Below are 18,670 nucleotides of genomic sequence, written 5' to 3'. Positions count from 1 at the left end.
CAGGTAATCTCTCAGGGAGTGAAGCAGAGTTACCCCATCCAGCAGAGAGCTGCACAGACCTGCACAGAGCTGCTGGCAGCAATTACCTGGCACTCCCTGCAGCTGCACCCTCTCAAACAATCCTTGTGCCTCTCTGGCACTCTGCAGGCAGGCAGGAGGAGTTTCACACTGCCCTGCAGTCTCCACTCGCTGCCCACCATGGCTGGCTCAGAAAAGGCTCCCTGGCTGCCAGGGGAAACTCCTCAGGTGTGGAACAGGGTGTGAACCTCGGCAAAACCTGAGCAAAATGCCACCAGAGCTCATCTGCTTCTTCCTCTGCACTCTGAGCGCTCCAAATCTCTCAGGTAAATGACTGAAAGATCTTCACTGACCCGATCAGGAGACAGACAGGCTGTGAGTAACAAAGTCTTGTGTCCTTTTGTTCAAGATGCCTCGGCAGCACTTAAGTCAAATGAGTACAAGGTCAGGTGATCTTGAATTTTAATTCTTCTTCTAAAATAAATATCAGAATAAGCAAATTAAAAAGGCCATCTGTAAATTCTGTTCTGCAGGTCATTTCTGAACTCTAAAGGGGAATTTCTGTTTGAAGGAATGCAAGTAATGCTGTACTTGTCTCTGCTCTTTTGCTGTTCTATGAGAAGCTGAACTCTCAAGTCTTCTTTCAATGCTGATCACTCTGGGCACAGGGATGCTCTGCCTGTGGAGTGGCTGCAGGGTCAGAGAGGAAGGATATAAAGTGCTAATTAATAGCTCAAATCATTTCTCTGAGAGTCTCTTTTACCCTGGAAGGAGGCTGTGCAACTGGCAATCTGCTTCTCCAAGTAAATGCTACAGACCAGAGCCATCCCGGAGGAGCTTGGTCTCAGATCTCCTGACTGCATTCCAGTGTTTGCAACCTCAGTCCTCTACAAAGCAAGCATGGCTTGCCGGTGTGCTTGGGTTTTCCCTGGTCCAGGTTTCCTAAATGTGCCATTTTAGGTTTTGTCAACAATATTCTGGTTGTCTTGTGGTCCAATTTTTTCCCTCTTCCTCAGACAAAAACCATTTTACAGCTGCCTCACTATTTATAGTTCTTAGAAGCTCAGACAGAATCCAGTGACAGCATCAAGTGGTTTCTGCTGGGAAAGTTTATTCTGTGCAATAGGGAAGATTATGACAACTATGTTTTAAAAGATGACAGAGCTGGGCAATGGTTCTTTAAAGAAATGTGGGGCTATTTTTACTGTATTTTTGCTTAAGGCTCGGCTACCTGAGTGCTGTTTCCAGGCAGGAGCACTGCTGCCTGTGGGGGTGGTGACTGCCAGCCTCACACTGTGACAGTAGAGTAGGAGGGGAAGGGGGGATAACTTGCACTCTGTCTGCCATTCTCTTGGCCTCGACCTCAAATACAAAAATTCATGTCCATGTCTCCTTTCTGAGCAGAGAACATTTATTTGGTCGAGTGTTGATGCCCTAAGCTGCCCCTGTGGCTGTGCAGAGCAGACACCAGGTCAGAAGACAGCGTGTCCCTGTCTAGCCCAGGAGTCTGGGGTTTGATTCTGGGTTCTGGGGGCACAAAAAGCCAAGGGGGATGTTCCAGGGTCTTGCCTTTTCCTGTGAGTTTGGTTAATCAGCAGATGAGGGAGGGATGGCCCCAGAACCTGCAGGTTGGAGTTCTAGCCAAAGAGATTTTAGCATAATTTATTATCCTTGTGTAAATTGCTATTTCTAGGACTTAGAGATGTATGGCTTTCATTTTCAACACTTAGCTAACAAAGAAATGCCTTTCTCAGGACGTTATAGACATTATTCTCTTGTTACCAGTGTTGAGAATTCAGAATTCCCTTGTCAGATTCCCCTTGACTGGAATTTCCTCAAGTGGAGAGTCAGACCATGCTCCAAGACACAAAAAGCTGGTGGCATTGTTGTCCTCCAGACTAGCAAAAGAAGGTTAAACAATACAATGACTGGAAGATAAAAAGCTAATGCTTATTACCACAACAGGAAGGATTTCTCAGCCCTGTATATAAAATTTTAAGGAATATGCCAGGTAAAGCACTCCTGAGCACTGTGCAGCACCAAGTCTGAGACTGCTGTTTCTTCTTGTGTTTGTTGAATCCCTGAAAGGAGATCGTATTACAAATAAAGAGGTAATTGTATTAATATTTTTACACTGTTCACATACACTTAGTAGTAAGTAGTGGTAATAATAGTGATGAAGTAACAGCAAGTAATAAGGAAATATTATGTTGTTCTATATTCACAGAGTAACAAGGACATTAAAGTATATCCTAGAGGAATGGAACTTTATCAAGGTTTATTTAAGGTATTTTAAACTGAAAAGTAAGACAGACACATGTACTAGCCTTGACCATGGTTTGTTTTTTTTAATTGTAATTCTCTAACGCAAAGAGAATAAAAATACTAAATTAAAAGGGCCATCAGCATTTTAAATTGAAATGTACTCTTTGTGTAACAAATGAAATAGAATATACTGCTGATAGGGTAGGAGACAAAAATGCTATTTACAGAGAAAATATCCTTTCTTTGGCATGACTGGAGACATTAGGGTGACAGTCAATACCCTGGCTTGAATGAGTGTAGTTTGGCTTTCCCTGTGAGGCTGCTGGTGGATCCAAAACCAGATGGAAATGTGGCAGCCCTGGGCTCTCAGCCCTCTGGGTCCTGTGCTCTCTGTGCAGTTGTCTCCTGCACTTTATATGGTTATTGTTTCCTTTTCCTTCAAAATGAACAAACCAGAGCTGATGGATTATTTCAGCATTGAAACCAAACACTTCACTGGTTGCACTCAGTGCTGTTTATATAACCTAGAATTGTCTTTCCTCCCACTGTTAAATTTGTACTTGTTACAATTGCTTTGTGGGCTGTTGCAACAGATGGGTGGGAGAAACCATTAATATAATTTGCTTGGCTATGACACAGGATTATATCTAGATCAAAAGTACTCTGGAAAAGCATGAACACTCCTCCAAACTGTAACTTTCAGCATATAATGCCAAACAGAAACTTAAACCAGTGAACTGCTCTTATAGAGGCACATACATTAGGCACATTAGGTACAGAGTTTTTCCTAGTGAAAGAAGGAAAGAATCCTAATTTCTGCGTGAACTTCTGTGGTTCAGCTGAAGTGAGGTGGCAGTCACTGTGCCAGTAGAAGACTCACTGGTTTTGATCAAAAAAAAGTGCACTAAGCCAAGCATAGCCAGGAAATTAAGATTGGCCTCACCAGAGGCCAATCTTAACCCTTGGGCCATTACAAGACTGACAGTCCAATTCAGAACTCTCTGCTTTTAAAATAGGTTTCTGGACAGTTTAATAATATAGGGTTTAGTACTATTGAATGCCAAAAACTTTATATCAAAAATGCCATAAAGTCAAGACTTGAAAAAATAGGAAAACCTTCAGTGCAGTTCACCCCTGCTCAGACCTGGAGCTCCATTGTGTCAGTGAGTCCTGGGGAGAACCAGTGTTTGTCATGGAAATGAAATCTGGTATGGAATCCACACCCTCGGGTATGCCAAATCCCAAAATTAACATGGGAACCAAGCACAAGGAAAAGTAGCAAGAAATCTGAATATTGAGAAGCATGGAGAGCACAAGAGACCAAATGGGTGGTTATGCTTTTCCAATCTAGTTCATCCTGTGATTCTGTGACTCTGCTGAAGTGTGAAGTTCACTAAAAACTTTGGTTTTTTTCATTTTTTAAAGACTGAAAGTGCCTTGACTGCAGTGCTCTAAGTGTATGGAGCCTCAGCCTACCAGAACTGCTGATGTGGCAGAGAGTGACCCTTCTGTTGTCTAAAGGACAAGGAAGAAAATTTCTCATCCCAGAGAAATCTGAATTTTCTTTCAAAGAGCAGCTGAGCATTGTGTCAACAGACTTGTGCCAAAGAATCATAAGAGAGTTGGCATAATGGTTCCCCACATCATTAGTGATTTTATAAAGATACGATAAGGAAATTAGACAGCTCTTGTTCCAATGCTTTAAAAAACATTGCTCATGGACTTGTCAGCCTGGTTTTGATCCTGGGTAGAACAACTGGCAATTTACTGGTTAACTTTATAAACATGGCTCAGAAGAAAGCACCCTTTTTAGTGGCAGTTAAAGACTATTGGATGACAAACCTGGTTAAGTGAAATAAATTTAATCAAAAAATAATCTCTAAGTAACACATTGTGATAGCACAGTTACCTTGTTTTGGGGAGAGTGTTCCCAGTGGGTTGATAGAAACCAGTCCATCCATTCCTCCTTCCCAGTGGTTCTTTTGGGAACCATTCCCTGCTGAGCAGAGAGGATTTTCCTGGGGCTGGAAAGTAGCAGAAGATAAGTCTGATAAATTCCCACAGTGTAGTGCAGGAGGTGTCCATGGGGAATCCTGCCTCCTGTGCTCCAAACATTGCCAAGGATCTTACATCAAGATACCCCATGGTAAAATCAACCACCATCCCATAGTCATGCTTTGGAAACCTCAGAGGAAAGTAATAATTCCAGTTATAGAGCATGGAATAAGCTTCTTCTATTAATAAACTTTGATCACAGCATGCAGGCCCCTGCATTGTCAGAATCCTGTAATGTTGAGGGAGCTGTCCCAGAGCTGTGGGATCTCCCACAGCAGCAAATCCAGCCTGGAAAGGAGCAGCACATTTGGAACCACGGCCTGCTTGGAACAGTTCATGGAGTGCAACAGAGCCAAGTCTGGCACTCGGCTCCATTAAACCCAACTGGAGGGCTTGGCCTTTTCCTCCCACCACAAAAACTGTGGTGGGAAAGCTCTGCTGGGGTCACTGTTAGACTGCAGCTCTCAGTCTGGGATGGGCAGCACTCATCAGCTGCAGCCAGGCAAGAAATTGTCTGTCCTAAACCAGAACTGATCCAATATTAAAAAATCATCCTTCTTTGGAAGTTATTCACTACTTCATGAGGGAGCAATCCTCACTCACACAGAGGACTTGGTCAAAGTGTTTTAGTGATACAACGAAAAACTGAAATAAGGCAAAGGAGCACTTTTATCCAAGCTGCTCCAGCCTTTCTTCTTTGTAAAGTACTTCAAACACCTAAGTGACTGTAGTGAAATATAGCGTGTGCATCTCTGATGCAAAACACCGTTTTGCACTATTCTTCTAAGCTTTTTTTTTCCCCCCCCCCCTTTTTTTTTTTTCCTTTCTTTTGCTGGGAATTTTAGGAGGAGATGCTTTGTTGCCAGCACCTCAGAGTATCTCCATTCTTTCAACCAACATGAAACACTTCTTAACTTGGAGTCCTGTGATCGTCCAGGGAGCAACTGTGAGATACTCAGTTGAATTTCAAGGGTAACTACTCAAATTTTTTTATTCTTTTTGCTTTTTGAACATTGTTTATCTCAGCTTTAGGTTCTAAATTTATAGGTGCCTTGATCATATTCAGTTCACAAGCCTAAGAGAATTTTGAGTCTTTAGCACTGTTAATAAAAAAAGGGGGGAAAATTCCTTTTGTTCCAATTCTGGGACAGTTTGCAGGTTAATAGATACGAGAGTAATCCGAGGTGTGCATCAATTCTATATAAGAAATCTGCCTCTATCCAAGAATTCAAAAATTAAGAAGATTTGCACATTTTATTTAGAAGAGGAAGGAGAAAACATTGAGCTTTATTTCTTGTAGACATTTTAAACATCTGACGCACACCACAGGAGGTTTCTGATACATCTTGAGCTCTGACTTTTATTACAATATGGCTTTGGGATTGGGGATGATCGAGTCAAATGAGTGGGCAGGGCTTGATGCATCAACACGGCGTTGGCTGTGCCCACCTCCCACAACATCAACATCGTGCTGCATTTGGCTCACGAGCCTGGCTCAGGGGGATTTTCTCCAGATAAGATCTTAACCACACCCACACTGCTTCCAAAGACCTGTGGTGTTCCCGCCCCAGTGCATCCCAGTGCAGGCTTTACCCAGAAAGAACCCAGCAGCAGCCTTAGGTGCACAGCTAGAGCTCCTGTCACGCTGCTGCCTGTGTGCTGATGCTGTTGAGTCAGGGATGGGTGAAATGACTCACACAATTCCAGTAGGCAAAATGAGCATTTATTCAAAAGCACTTCTCTCTTTTATAGAGAACATCGTGAACATTAATTCCATTGGTCTTAAAGTAAAAACATTTCACCTGATTGGTACACTGGACTTGGGTCAGTGTGGTAGAACATATCTATAAACAATGTGAATGGAAAGCAAGATAATAGATTGTTTATTTCCTCTCTGACTTTTTCGCAGGCTTAGCCTGGCAGAAATCTTTCTCTTTTTCTCTCAGACTGAACTGAGAATATCCACAGTCTGCTTCCTCTCCTCCTCAGGGAATACGAACGGGAATACGCCAACGGGAGCTGGATCCCCATCTCGGAGTGCTCCCTCACCACAGCCACCGTGTGCAACCTCACAGAGGACATCTCAGCCACCGTGGCCTACAAGCTGCGTGTCAGGGCAGAGCTTGGTGCCACGAGGTCACAGTGGGGCACCACGAAAGGCTTCTTCAACCGCGCCATGAGTGCGTCCTGCTCTTAAATTACATCTCCTGGGCTGAATTCTCAGAGCTGGCTGTTGGGGTGTGCTCAGGTGCCCGTTTGTGCCCAGTGCATGGCATGCAGAGCCCAGATAGGCACAGAGCACACCCTGCTTCTCAGCTGCTCTCATCCTGGGTTGGGGGGTTTCCCTTCTCAGACAGTGTTCTTGGGCAGGAGTTCATCCCGAGGCAGAGCCAAATTCATCTGGGCTTGAATTTCAAGGTTTCAAAGACAAGTAAGATGACTGCAGGAACTTCCTTTTGCAGGCTGGTCCTTCTTACCCTTAAATTTCAGTGTTTCTGATCAACTAGGCTTGCTGTTGTTTAATCCAAGCCATGTAGTCGCCCCTAAGAGGTCCAGAACCTGATCCTAAGGGAGATTTTACTCTGGAAAACAGCCCTGTCCTGCTCTGTGTGCCTTGTACTGTCCTGAAAATCCCACTCCATGGCTCCCTCTTCCTATGAGATCTATGAGGTAAACTCAGAAGAGGAGAGAAAACTGGAAGCCACAGCATTAATTTCATCCTAGCAATGCAGGATGTTTTCTCCACATCCTTCCAAGTCCTGCAAAGCCTGAGGCCCAGCTCAACCCAAGGATTAAAATGAGCATACTGTTTCCAGGATTTCTCTGGAATAATTTCCTCTGTTCTCAGCCATGCAGTCAACAAAAACTGTGGTGGGAAAGCTCTGCTGAGGTCACTGTTAGACTGCAGCTCTCAGTCTGGGATGGGCAGCACTCATCAGCTGCAGCCAGGCAAGAAATTGTCTAAACAGAACTGACCCAATATTAAGAATTCATCCATCTTTGGAAGTGATTCACCACTTCATGAGGGAGCAGTCCTCACTCACACAGAGGTCTTGGTCAAAGCAGCACCATCAGAAGTGCCACCTAAGCTGGTGACTGTGTCTCTGTGTGTGGGAGCATAGTCCAGAGAATGCTTTGGATAAAAAATCCTTCCTTTTTCCAGCAGCTGTGGAGGCACAGACAGAGGCACAGACCACACTGTCAGGCAGAGACAGGGGAAGGACATCCCTGAAACTGACAGGAACAAAAGCAGCAGCTTCTCATGGTTCAGTGAAGTATTTGGCAGCTTGGTCCTGTGTCTTAGGGACCCCAAAACAGCCTTCTGCCTAAGCTGTGACAGTTCAGAGGCTACAGCTCGCATAGGGATTCAGTGTGAATGTGACAGATGTTTAAAAGAGAAAAGTCACTGCAAGTTCTTGTCCTTATGCATTTTTCCTGCTCTGCTGTCACACCTCTTAGGAAGCCTGGCCCTGAGTCTGAGAGGAGCTAAGGATTCAAATCCAGCCCACAGGGTCTGTACGGGGCTCACAGGCAGTCAGGGCAGCAGCACAGCCCAGGGCTCCTCCAGCCTGCACAGCCCCAGGGCCAAACCACAGGGGAAGAAGCACATCGAGTAGGATAACACATGGAAAACACTTGGAAAGGATCTTCCTAAAGCAAACAACTTAGCCAGTCTTCCTTCTTCATTTCTCAACATTCAAAGAGTTAGTTGGCATCCAGTGTGCCAGCACAGAGCTAGATAGAAATGCTCCTGTTTGTTTGGCAGCTGCATCATGCAATGTCCCTTTGTTAATACATTAGCACAATATTTGCTTTTAAACACCAAATGATAACAGGTGTTTTGTTTTTTTTTTAATTTTGAGATGTGGTGCTAAGGAGATTTTCACTTTTTCTTTTCAGCTTTTCATGTAAAAGTACAAAATAGATTCCTAGATCTCCCATTTGTGGCACACTCATCATGTATGTGCTTGGATTTTATGTTTTCATATTGCTCAGTATTAGTGGCAATTCACTGGATGTAAGAGCAAATTCTATTAAGAACATCTCTTCTAAAAGACACTATGTATCACTCTCCTTCCTTTCAAAGCAAAGTTGAAATGTGTTTCAGCTACAGCAGAGTGGTAAAAAATGGTATAGATAAGTGTGAATAATGGCACAGATAAATAGTGCAAACATGATCTCTGTACTGCCTTGAACTTCCCAGTTCATAAATGTTACAGTGCACAGTTTTATCTATGCTTGATTGATTCTCATTATTTCACTCATATTCCTCCAGCAGAATCCCAGACAAAACCAAGATTTGAATATCAAAGTAAGCAGGAAGCAAGTCGCCTAAAAATTTACTTGCATACATTTGCAAAATCTGAAGTCACAGCAGATCATCAGCCCAAGTCTGCCTAAAACCATGCAGATACTAAAAGAAAATCAGGATTCATGTGAATTATCCTGAGGCTCATAATGTTTTTTTTTTCCTTCACCTTTGAATAACTGCCAAATTTCCCACGAAAAGCAGTGGTTTTTCAGCTCCTGTTCTGTGTGGCAGAGCTGAGCTCGTGCCCAGGAGCACAAGAGCTGACCTGAGCTGGTGTCCCAGCTTCTGTGGCCCAGCTGGTTCTGCTGCAGTTGTTCTCGTGGGACCCTCAGGAGAGGCAGCTCCTCCACTGCTGGAGGAGAAAATTCAAAGCCTTTCAAGTTCTGTGCAGCTCAGCTGTTGCCAAATTCCCGTTTGCAATACCAGTCATGGTCCTCCACCTGCTGAAAGTCTGCTCCTGTATTTGGACACACAGGGAGGAAGAGCAGAGAGGTTTCTGCCCTGCTGGAGCTGTTCTTGCAGGCTGCTGTTGCTGCACTGGTGGTGGCAGCCTCTCTTCCCCTCCTGTCTGGGCAGAAGGGGGATTTCAGGGCTGTCTCTGGGTGCTAATGGTGGTCTCTGTGTTGGCAGCTTCCCTGACCCCTCCCCTGCTGAGGGCCGTGGCAGACGGGCACCATTTGCTGGTGGAGCTGGCAGACATGGGACCCTCCTTCCAGTTCTGGGTGCTCTACTGGAGGAAGGGCCAGGAGAGCAGGGTGAGTTTTACCCTCAGGTTGTGGGCACGACCTGAGAGTGCCCCAAGGGATGCACACAAAGCCTGTTTGCCTGTCCCAGCTCCTGCTGTGGGGCTGAGGGACCTGCCTGGAGTGGGTTTGTGCCACCTCACCCTGCACACACCAGGGCGTTGCTGTGGGTTCCTCATGGAGAAGCTTGTCTCTTTCCACATTTCCTTCTCTGGGAAAAGGAATCCCCTCACATACCTCAACTACAGCTAGAAACCAGAAGTCAGGAAGCAAAGGTGTTTGTGCTGACTTCTCCCTCTGAACTTGATCTGATTTACTCAAAATGGGATTAAGGTGTTACACTGAGGTGCTGACAAACTTTTCTCAGTTTTCTGAGCCAGAAATTGCAGCATTAGTAGTCCTTAACAGATTTTTCTTCCATTAATTTATCTGTTCTGGCTTTCAGTCTGTGTAAACTTCTAGCTTGTACAGCTTCCTGCAATGAGCAATTCTGCAGATTAACTCTTGTGCAGCCTCAACCTTGATTTGGGGATGAGAGAGAGAACAATTATTCCCCATTCACTTTCCCTACCACTCTATTAGTTTCATATTCTTATCTTTTTCCAGGCCAAGGACTCCCAGACTACTCAGCTGTTCCCTGTGGAAGCCCTCACAGCTATTTTTGTCTTTACCAGGGTGGGCAGGGAGAAACCTGCAGAGTCCAAGGTGCAGGAACGCTCTGTGATAGCCCCATAAAACAAAACAAGTCTTCCCACTCCCTTGTCTCTCCAGCAGTTGTTAATGTGACTACCAGAGAGCTGCCAGTCCCATGGAACCTGAACCCTAGGTTCCTGTTTCTGATGGAGGATGCTGTGAAAATGTAGGAGAAAAATTCTCATGAGCATAATTCCACATTTATCGGGGTTGAATTGCATTTGTTGCTTTATTACCAGACCCTCCTGCTGATCTTCACAGTTGTCTGTCATCTTTGCTATTGTGAAGTGGGGTTTTAGTACCACTAGCAGGTATCAGTTTTCATTTTTCTTCCCGATCACCTCTGCTAATACATGAGTCCCCCCCACGACTTCCTGCCACTCTCAATTGGCAATTTACTCATACAAAAGTCTTTAGCCTATAAAGAGGCATCAGGAGCAGGACTGCCCACTGTGAGATCCAGCTAAATGAGATCAACCTTGTCCATGGACTTTCTGACACCTTAAAAACAATCAATAGGTTTCTATCTGGTTGTGTTTTATGAATAAAATATTAAATCTTCTTCAGCATGTGATCTTAATGACCTCAACATTAATTCCAAATTTCAGAATACTTTCTACCAACAGGACTGTTGCAAACATTAGTTTTGCTGGTCAATACAAGTCCTGTGCTGGGACACTTTTTTTTTTTTTTTTTTTTTTTTTTTTTTTTTTTTTATTATTTTTACATTTGACATGTCTCTTTTGATGTTTTTGCAAGAGATCACCCCAGGTAGTCATAGACCTGATTTTGTCCTTGAAATCTTTTCAAACTGATGGCCCTCCATATCATGTTTCTGTGGAGAATGCTATTTTGATGGTGGGAAGGACTTGCCCTGCCAGGAGAGCCCTCCTGGCTTGTTGGAGTTTTCCATATGTGTGGAGCTGGAGGCTGATCAGGCCTTCTGTGAGAACAGGTTTGCATCTGCAGCACAGCAAGAGGAGCAGTTGGGGAGCTGTTAGCCATCCTCTCCTGGCTGGGGACACTGGAAACAGCAAATTCATTTTGCTAGCAATGAATGCAGACCTATTTATGGCAATAAAGTAATGTGCTGCTGGTCACACGCTGTTTCAGCTCTGCTGGAGTGTGTTACACTTGCACACACCAAACTCAGCGACCCCTCACTAGCCCAGTCCATCCCCTCTCTGAGCTGTCTGTCAGCATGGCGATGGTTTTGGCATCCATCACACCCAGACAAAGCTCAGATCAGTCGAGACCTCGGACATCCCCTCCTAGCAGGGTACCAGGCTCTGGGTTGTGGCCCAGCATCATCATTATGACTCTGGCTTACAGCTCCTTCCTTCCATCCCCTCCTGCCCTTCCCGAGGTGGGTGGGCTCATTCTGCTCCCCACTGTGCTTTATGTTGGCTGCTTTCATCCTGCTTTTGTCCTGCTCACACAGGCCTCAGACATCCCCTGCTGCTCCCTCTTTTCCTCGCTGGACAAGCATCATGGTGATGCTAGATCATTTTTTCATTTTCCCTTTTCTATATCTCTTGTATCCTGTACACATATTTTTGGAGCTCTGTAGCCTATTATTGCATTCCTAGCTGGATTTCCCAGTGCTTTTCTCTGCCCTAATACACAGAAAGACAAAACATATTCCAAAGCCTCCATCCCACCTTGGTTCTCCCTGGGAACCAAGGCCAAAAACCAGCTCTTGGAGACACATTTTCACCAACAAACTTCAGTTCCATCTGAGGGGGGGGATTTAGAAGGGGCATGAATTTGAGGGGGGGAGGGGGCAGGAGTTGCATCACCACTCGTGCTCTTAATTGGTGCTTTTTTCAATGATGCTAATTGACTGAACTTACAGATCTGTATTCAGCCTGTGGGGGGTGGGTTTTTGTGGGCATTTCCCATACCTGCCCCTGGAGGCCTCCAATAAAGATCAACCTTTGCATTACCTCCTGTTCTAATGTTACCTCAGAAGTGTGTGTTGTTTCACTTCCAGGTTCCTTAAGGCACCAACAGTAGGGCTGCTCTCTGATGTCAGATCCTTGCCCTGTGCCCTGATGCTTTCTGTTGTGGGCCCGTGGCAGGTGCAGCAGAAGGTGGTGAAGGAGGTGAGCTCCGTGGTTCACCTGGACACCATGGAGGCAGGAGCTGAGTACTGTGTGAAGGCTCAGACACACGTCGAGGCCATCAACAGGAGCAGCAGCTTCAGCCCCACGCAGTGCGTGAGGGCACAGGGTAAGAGCCAGCCCTCCCTCCTGCCCCCCTGCTGTGGCAAAGCTTGTGGGAAATGAATTTGTAGAGAATTTTTAAAGTTAGCTTCTGATAGAGGTAGCTTCTGATTGTAATAGTGTGAATTATAACATCTGTCTTGTCTCACCCTTCATATAAAGCTAAAAATAGAGTAAAAGTTTTTGAAGCACCTCTCAGTTACCCCATCTCTAAATTCAAAAAAAAGCCTTAATCCAACAAATGCTCTTCCTTTTGTTTCCACCCCGAACCTCCTGCCTTGTTTGCAAATCTGCTTTGTTTGTTCCCTGGGAGAGGTAAAAGAGGAAGGGTCAGGAGTGCAGCCCCCCACCCTGCCACAGGAGTTTGTCCCCAGGGTGGGTGAAGAGCAGCCACACAGGGCTCAGGCTGGCTGCAGTGAGTGCCTGCTCCCTGCAGTGTCTCTGAGAATGCTGCTTCTGTCATTTCCAGGTGACACATCCCTGTGGCTGGTTACTGCCCTCATCTCTGCTGGCTTTGCTGTGGCAGCTTTGACCCTGCCTTTCCTTACCTGGAAAATAAGTAAAATCTTCCAATATTGCTGCTGCCCCGCTGCTGTCCTGCCAGACACACTGGTAACTTTTTTTTACTGTGCTTTATTGGTTTTTAGCATGCTGGGTATTCACAGGAGCATGGGGCAGGCAGAAAAGGCAGATTGCCAGGAAGCCTTGCCCATCCCAGTGTGAGGAGCTGAGCTGCAGGGACCCAGCAGCCCTGAACTGCCTTTGGCCCCCAGCCCTGGGCAGGGAAGATGCTCCTGGTGTTTCTGGGGAAATGGCTTGGGAGGCAGGCACTGACCCTGCCTGAGCAGCTGCTCCCTGAACCAAACAGCTGTGCCACTGTCAACACTGCTCCACGTCCCCTGCTGCCCCTCTGAGCTTCTCAGCAGCTTGATAAGGAGAAATCAATCAAAAGCTCCTCGGGAATATGTTAAAATGTCCAGTTCAAGCAAGAATTCAGGTTAGCAGCTTCTGTGGCTGTGGATTCTCTGGCAGCTGCAGCAGGAAGGATGCGAGGAACACCTTGTGGGGAAAAGGACAAGCAGCTGAACTGAGCAGCCTGAGGGTGTTTGAGGGAGTGCATTTGTTTTCCAGAAAGAATCAGAGCCCCCCACCCAGCTGATCCTGCGGGGCAGTGAAGAAGCTGAGCAATGTGACCTGATGGTGGTTGTGATGCCCTCAGAAGACGTTCTGCAGCTGTGGATTCAAAAAGCACTTTAGAGCAGCCCAGAAAACAAGCAGCCCCTTTGTAGCATCTTCATCCATCTACATCAAAAGCAAGTAAAGGTGGCAGCTGCCAGTTCCTGTCCTTGCCCTTCACATCCTTACCCAGGAGCAGACATGGGGTGACCCACACTTCCTTTCTCAGCCACACTGCAGCTCCCAAGGCAGAGCAATACATGGAGAGCCCAGTCCCTTCACTCCAAATCATTTCAGCCTGGGTGTTTTACCTCAGGATTGTGGCGCTCCCCCACCGTGGGGAATAACGTGCATTGACCCCACCTTTGCAGAAGGCTGAACAAAAGCTTTATTAAGGTACACTATATTACACTAGACTAAAAACTACACTAAAGAAAAACAGTCCAGGCACAGCGTGGCTCCAATTGGTCAAATGAAACCAAAGCACCATCAGCAGAGTCCAATTAAGAAATCCCTCTTTGCTAAACAATCTCCATAACACATTCCACATGTGCCAAACAGGAGCAGTGAATAGAGATAAAAATTGTTTTTCTTCTTTCTCTGAGCTTTCTCACAGCCTTCCCCAGGATTTTCCTGGGAAAATCTGTGTCTCTCTGTTCAAAGGATATGTGAATACCATACCTCAGTAAGAACTTCTTTCGTGGCTAAGCCAGCTGGAATGAGCAGGGGAAAAAATGCAGACCCTGAAGTGAGGTCATGTTCTTTGAAAAGGGCATGAGGGGATGTAGTATCCTAACCCTGGTGCCACCAAAACTTGCAGACAACACCGTGAGGGATGCCTGGCTTTCACCAGTGCTTTGGAAGGAGTGATGTGGGAAACAGCCAGATTTCAGAAGTGCTTGGAGGGAGCTCTGCAAGACCAGCAGTATCACTGACAATGTACAGCTCCAGTATCACCTAGTCAGGGTGTCAAAAATGCAAAAGCTGTGTATACATGAAGGAAAAACCAGGACCTCTAGGGAGAAGAAAATTAGGGGTGAATTATTTAAATGAGAGAGGAATGGAATAGAGAAAGTTTGGGAAAAGACAGAGAAAGGTAGGCTCCAGAAATAGCAAAAGAAATGGGGAAAGAGAAAAAAAGATGAGTGAAGAGCGGTCAGGATTTTCCAGGGTGCCTGCTGGGTATCCCTGCAGTTCAACATCATTCCTGAAACAGAACAGTGATTATTTCACACAAGGCAGATGTGTTCCTGTGTTAGGAGGGCCAGAGTGAGGGGCAAATGCAGTTCTTATCTTGGCAAACAGAGGAATATCAGGCTGGATGGATCAAGCATCACAGCATTACCATTTAGTGACCATTCCAGGCCTGACAATACCATTGTCCTCCAGGCATCTTGTCCTCTTGAGGAAGGAAATTGCAAAAGACAAGAGAAATTCCTTCTAAATAGAGATAAAATACAGGTGTTGTGTATATTGCAATTATAGCTGTCACACTGGAAAAAAAAGTCATTTTTTCACCTGTAAAGCAGAGACATGTGTCAGCAAGGCATGAAAAGACGTTGATCTGAGACGCTTTTCTCAAAAGCTCTCCATGGTTTTAATGAAATGCAAGACATCTCAAAGAATGCACCTTTTCCAGTTCCATTCTTGCAACCTTGTGTGAGGCCATCGGGTGGCAACAAAGCATCGTGGAAAGGCAGAAGTGACTCAGGAGTCTGTACCTGTGCTCTGCCCTGGCAATGTGATCCCTGGCTCCTGGCCAGCGCCTCATTTTCCTGCTGCAGCCCACTTGCTTGGTTTATTCCTGTCTCATTAGCTTCTTTCTGGACAATATTGGAGTGCAGTGCTCTGGTGTTGAATTGTAAGATTGATATTGCTGAATATTGAGCAAATTACAGGGTGAGAAAATCCATGCAGGTCTGGGCATTGAAGACTCAGCGTTCATTATTAGTTTGTTGATAATTAGCTGGGAAATGCCTGGTTACAAGCACCCATGAGGTGCTGGGCCCGGAGATAATTTGGGAGCAAAGAGGAAAAGGGCATTTTCATGGGCAGAAATGACAAGTGCCCAGCTGGTCTCACCCTCCCTAAACCAAGCTGGAGCAGCAATGGGAGGCACGCAGGGAGAGGTTCTGGCAGTGAGCTGCAGTGTGTTTTGGGGAGCACAGAGAGCACAGAACTTCAGTTCCTTGCAGGGTCAAGGGCTCTTGGGCAAACATCCCTTTGCACAGCTTTGCCCTGTGCTTGTATTTTCAAGGGCAGCTCCACATGACAGAGGCCCTGGTACTGGGGTTGGTTTAGGGACCTCCCATGCCTCACCTTTAGCCTTATTTTATACCCCATTGATTCAGATGAGCTCAGTGCCTTCATTTCTAGACACCCCACAGGGGTGTCCCCTTGCAGGGAATTATCCTCTGGCTTGTCCATGCCATAGGTCCAAGAAGCCTCAGCAACTCCTCCTATCTCTTCCCCCCACACTGCTGCATTTTCAGAACCACAGAATCAGAACCTTTTGAGCTGAAGGGACCCACAAGGACCAACAAGTCCAGCTCTGAAGTGAATGGCCCATGTGGGGATCAAACCCACAATCTTTAGCACCATCCTCTAATCAGCTATGGCAGCACCAGCAATTGTTCAGGGATATATAGAAAAGAAGGGTAATAAAAAGCCATTGAATGTGAAGGGCTTTTAAAAAATTATTTTCATGCGTATTTTCCAGCTGCACATTAAGCATAGAGCATATGTTTCTTCCTCAGTTGCAACAACAGATTTTATGTCCTTCTTCATTGCCAATAAAGCAGTTAAACTGTTGTAGAAAACTGCACAGACAACATTAAACAAAAGAAACACCCGAGAAAAAATTCTTAAAATGGGGACATGGGAGAGAACTGTGTAAGTGCCACTGCCTCCTTAGCAGACTATTCTCAATTTACATTAGGATATTCCAGTTTATGGCAGCTTGAAGCCAAATTTGAGACGGTGATTGAAAATCCTTTTCAACCTCCTCCTTTTGAAGAATGTGCTGCATTTTGTTAAGCCTGGAAATCATGGTAGAGAGCAGGAGCAATTCCCCTGCCATGGACACAGGGGCAGGGTGGCATTGGCGTAGGCAGCTGCCATCGCTGACTCCTTAATTCATTTTCCTGCTGTCCAAAGCTAATTCTGGCATGGCAAACACTGCCTTTGATAACTGATTTTGTTCCCACCACCACGATACCACCTTGCAAAAAGGCTCAGACCAGTCAGCACAGTGAAGAATGTGTACGTGTGAGCTTTGCTCTGTTCCTTTCCCTTCATGAGGTACCAAGTGGCTCCATTTCTTTCAAAATAAACTTTTGTACTTTTCTCAGAAAGTGTTGCATGGAAATAAAGCACAAACCTGCATCATCTTCTGAGTGAGCTTTGGTTTTGTGCTCCATTACCTGTGGTATGTGAGTCCAAAAATCCAACCTTTTTGTGAAGACTTTGTAAGAACAGAAGAAGTGGTAATTAGAACAATTTTCAAAGAACAAATTATGAAGATCAGCATAAAAACTGTGGATTACCTGAGAATTTGAGCAGGGTTACATATTGCTGCACTGACAAGAAAGCAAGGAATTCAATTATCTCTTCCATGACACTAACAGCCTGGAATATAGGGTAATTTTTCCTCTGAACTATATTTCATTAGAAGTATATTGCTTTTTGCAATTTTTATTCATTTCTCTCTCCAATCAAACTGAGATCTTTAACTTGATAAATTACCATTTTACATGTTTCCTGTATTATTACTTTATGTTTTGTCTCTTTTCCTACAAAATCTAGAGGTAACCAAAAGGACTACTTTGACTGCAAATCAGTTCCATTTCTTGTGAAGATGGTACTCTGTCCTGCAAATAAACTGCTACAAAAATAATAAACATCCAAACCAGAGACAGATATTTATTGTTTAAAGAATTTGCCTACAGATGATTCTGTTGCTATTACAATGTGAAACAGCAGAAAGAGAAAATTACGCTGTTCACGTCTCTCGTGGTGTTTCTCAATAAGTGGAACTATTAAAAAAATCAGAAATTACTAAATCAAGATATAAAAGCAATTAAAAAATGGCAAGGTTAAGTAAAATTGCCCAAGTAAATACTGCACACGGAGCCCTTATTTGGTTTCCTGCAGTACATGGGCTATAATTTGGCTGTTACTACAGAAGTGGCCCCATCTGAGGATTTTAATGTCCATGGTTTGCTTGGGATCAACTCAGACCTTTGTTAAGAGCCAAGGACATGCTGTCCCCATGCAGGCAGTGCTCCTACAACTGACCCTTCCCTGCCCACCCCACAGCCCCAGCCCCCAGGCAGGGCTGGCAGCAGCTTCCACTGGATTTACACATCCTCGGTGCCAGAACCCAGCAGAGACATGGGGGCACTGCCAGCCTGAGCTCTGCTGATGTGGCTGCATTTCATGGTGTTAAGGGCTGGCTTCAGGAGGGTCTCAAACAACATCTGATTTTTAAAAATATTTTATATTATTCTTTCTTTGATCAGACATCTGAATCAAGAGCATGAGGCTTATTTAAAGACTGAGCACAGGTTTACATTCTACCTTAAGTCAAACAATTCCCATTTGGCAGAACTATTTTAACTGAGTGCTCTCTATCAGTATCCAATCCTGCAGTCTCTGTTAAGGGTGTTGTATTCACACATACAAATACCAGGGCTCTGTGAAACCTGATGGGCACCATCAGTAGAACCCATGGTGGAGGAAAGGAAGGTCTCTTCAAAGATGCACACAACCTCAGGGGTCAAGTGGAGAGGTAGAGTGTTCCCTACCTGGGACCTTGCAGGGTTACCGAGAATAGAAAGGACTTTTCCCCATCCAAAACCCAGTCAGGGAAGGGGTTGGAAATAGGAAATATTCATGACCAGCTGTGAAGCTGGAAATACAGCTCCCAAGCTGAGCAGTCAGTATGATACTGCTGAACTTTTTCCTCCTGTAGCTTCATTCCCATTTAAGCTCTGAGAAGATTCATAACATTTTCCTTTTGAAGAACTGCTCTGTCGTTTTGCCCCTTTGCTGAGGCCAGATAGTTCATGCAGACCTGTCAGAGTGGTCTTTGATACCAGCCAGCTGCAGCTCTGTACTTTTATCTTATTGTGGTCTCCAGAGCAGCCTTCCACTGCACCACCCCTCCCTGCTCTCTGCTTTCA

At 45.2% G+C, this 18,670-nt stretch overlaps 1 protein-coding gene across 2 annotated transcripts; it reads left to right on the top strand.

The window, feature by feature from the left end:
• Positions 1-234: 234 nt before the first annotated feature.
• Positions 235-17,394, top strand: IL20RB (interleukin 20 receptor subunit beta). 2 transcript variants are annotated; one of them, XM_053958052.1, is made up of 7 exons: positions 235-344; positions 5,184-5,310; positions 6,328-6,518; positions 9,281-9,405; positions 12,168-12,318; positions 12,781-12,923; positions 13,443-17,394. In XM_053958052.1, the coding sequence occupies exons 1-7, from the start codon at positions 287-289 to the stop codon at positions 13,566-13,568; spliced, it is 921 nt and encodes a 306-aa protein (XP_053814027.1). In that variant the 5' UTR covers positions 235-286; the 3' UTR covers positions 13,569-17,394. The 2 variants fall into 2 exon arrangements, with proteins under 2 accessions (XP_053814027.1, XP_053814028.1); XM_053958053.1 differs by lacking the exons at positions 235-344; positions 5,184-5,310; positions 6,328-6,518 and adding exons at positions 6,525-6,769; positions 8,239-8,298.
• The last annotated feature ends 1,276 nt before the right edge of the window (positions 17,395-18,670 follow it).

This window comes from Vidua chalybeata, chromosome 16 (assembly GCF_026979565.1).
Source record: "Vidua chalybeata isolate OUT-0048 chromosome 16, bVidCha1 merged haplotype, whole genome shotgun sequence".
Classification (NCBI taxonomy): domain Eukaryota; kingdom Metazoa; phylum Chordata; class Aves; order Passeriformes; family Viduidae; genus Vidua; species Vidua chalybeata.
This window is presented reverse-complemented; position numbering and strand designations above follow the sequence as displayed.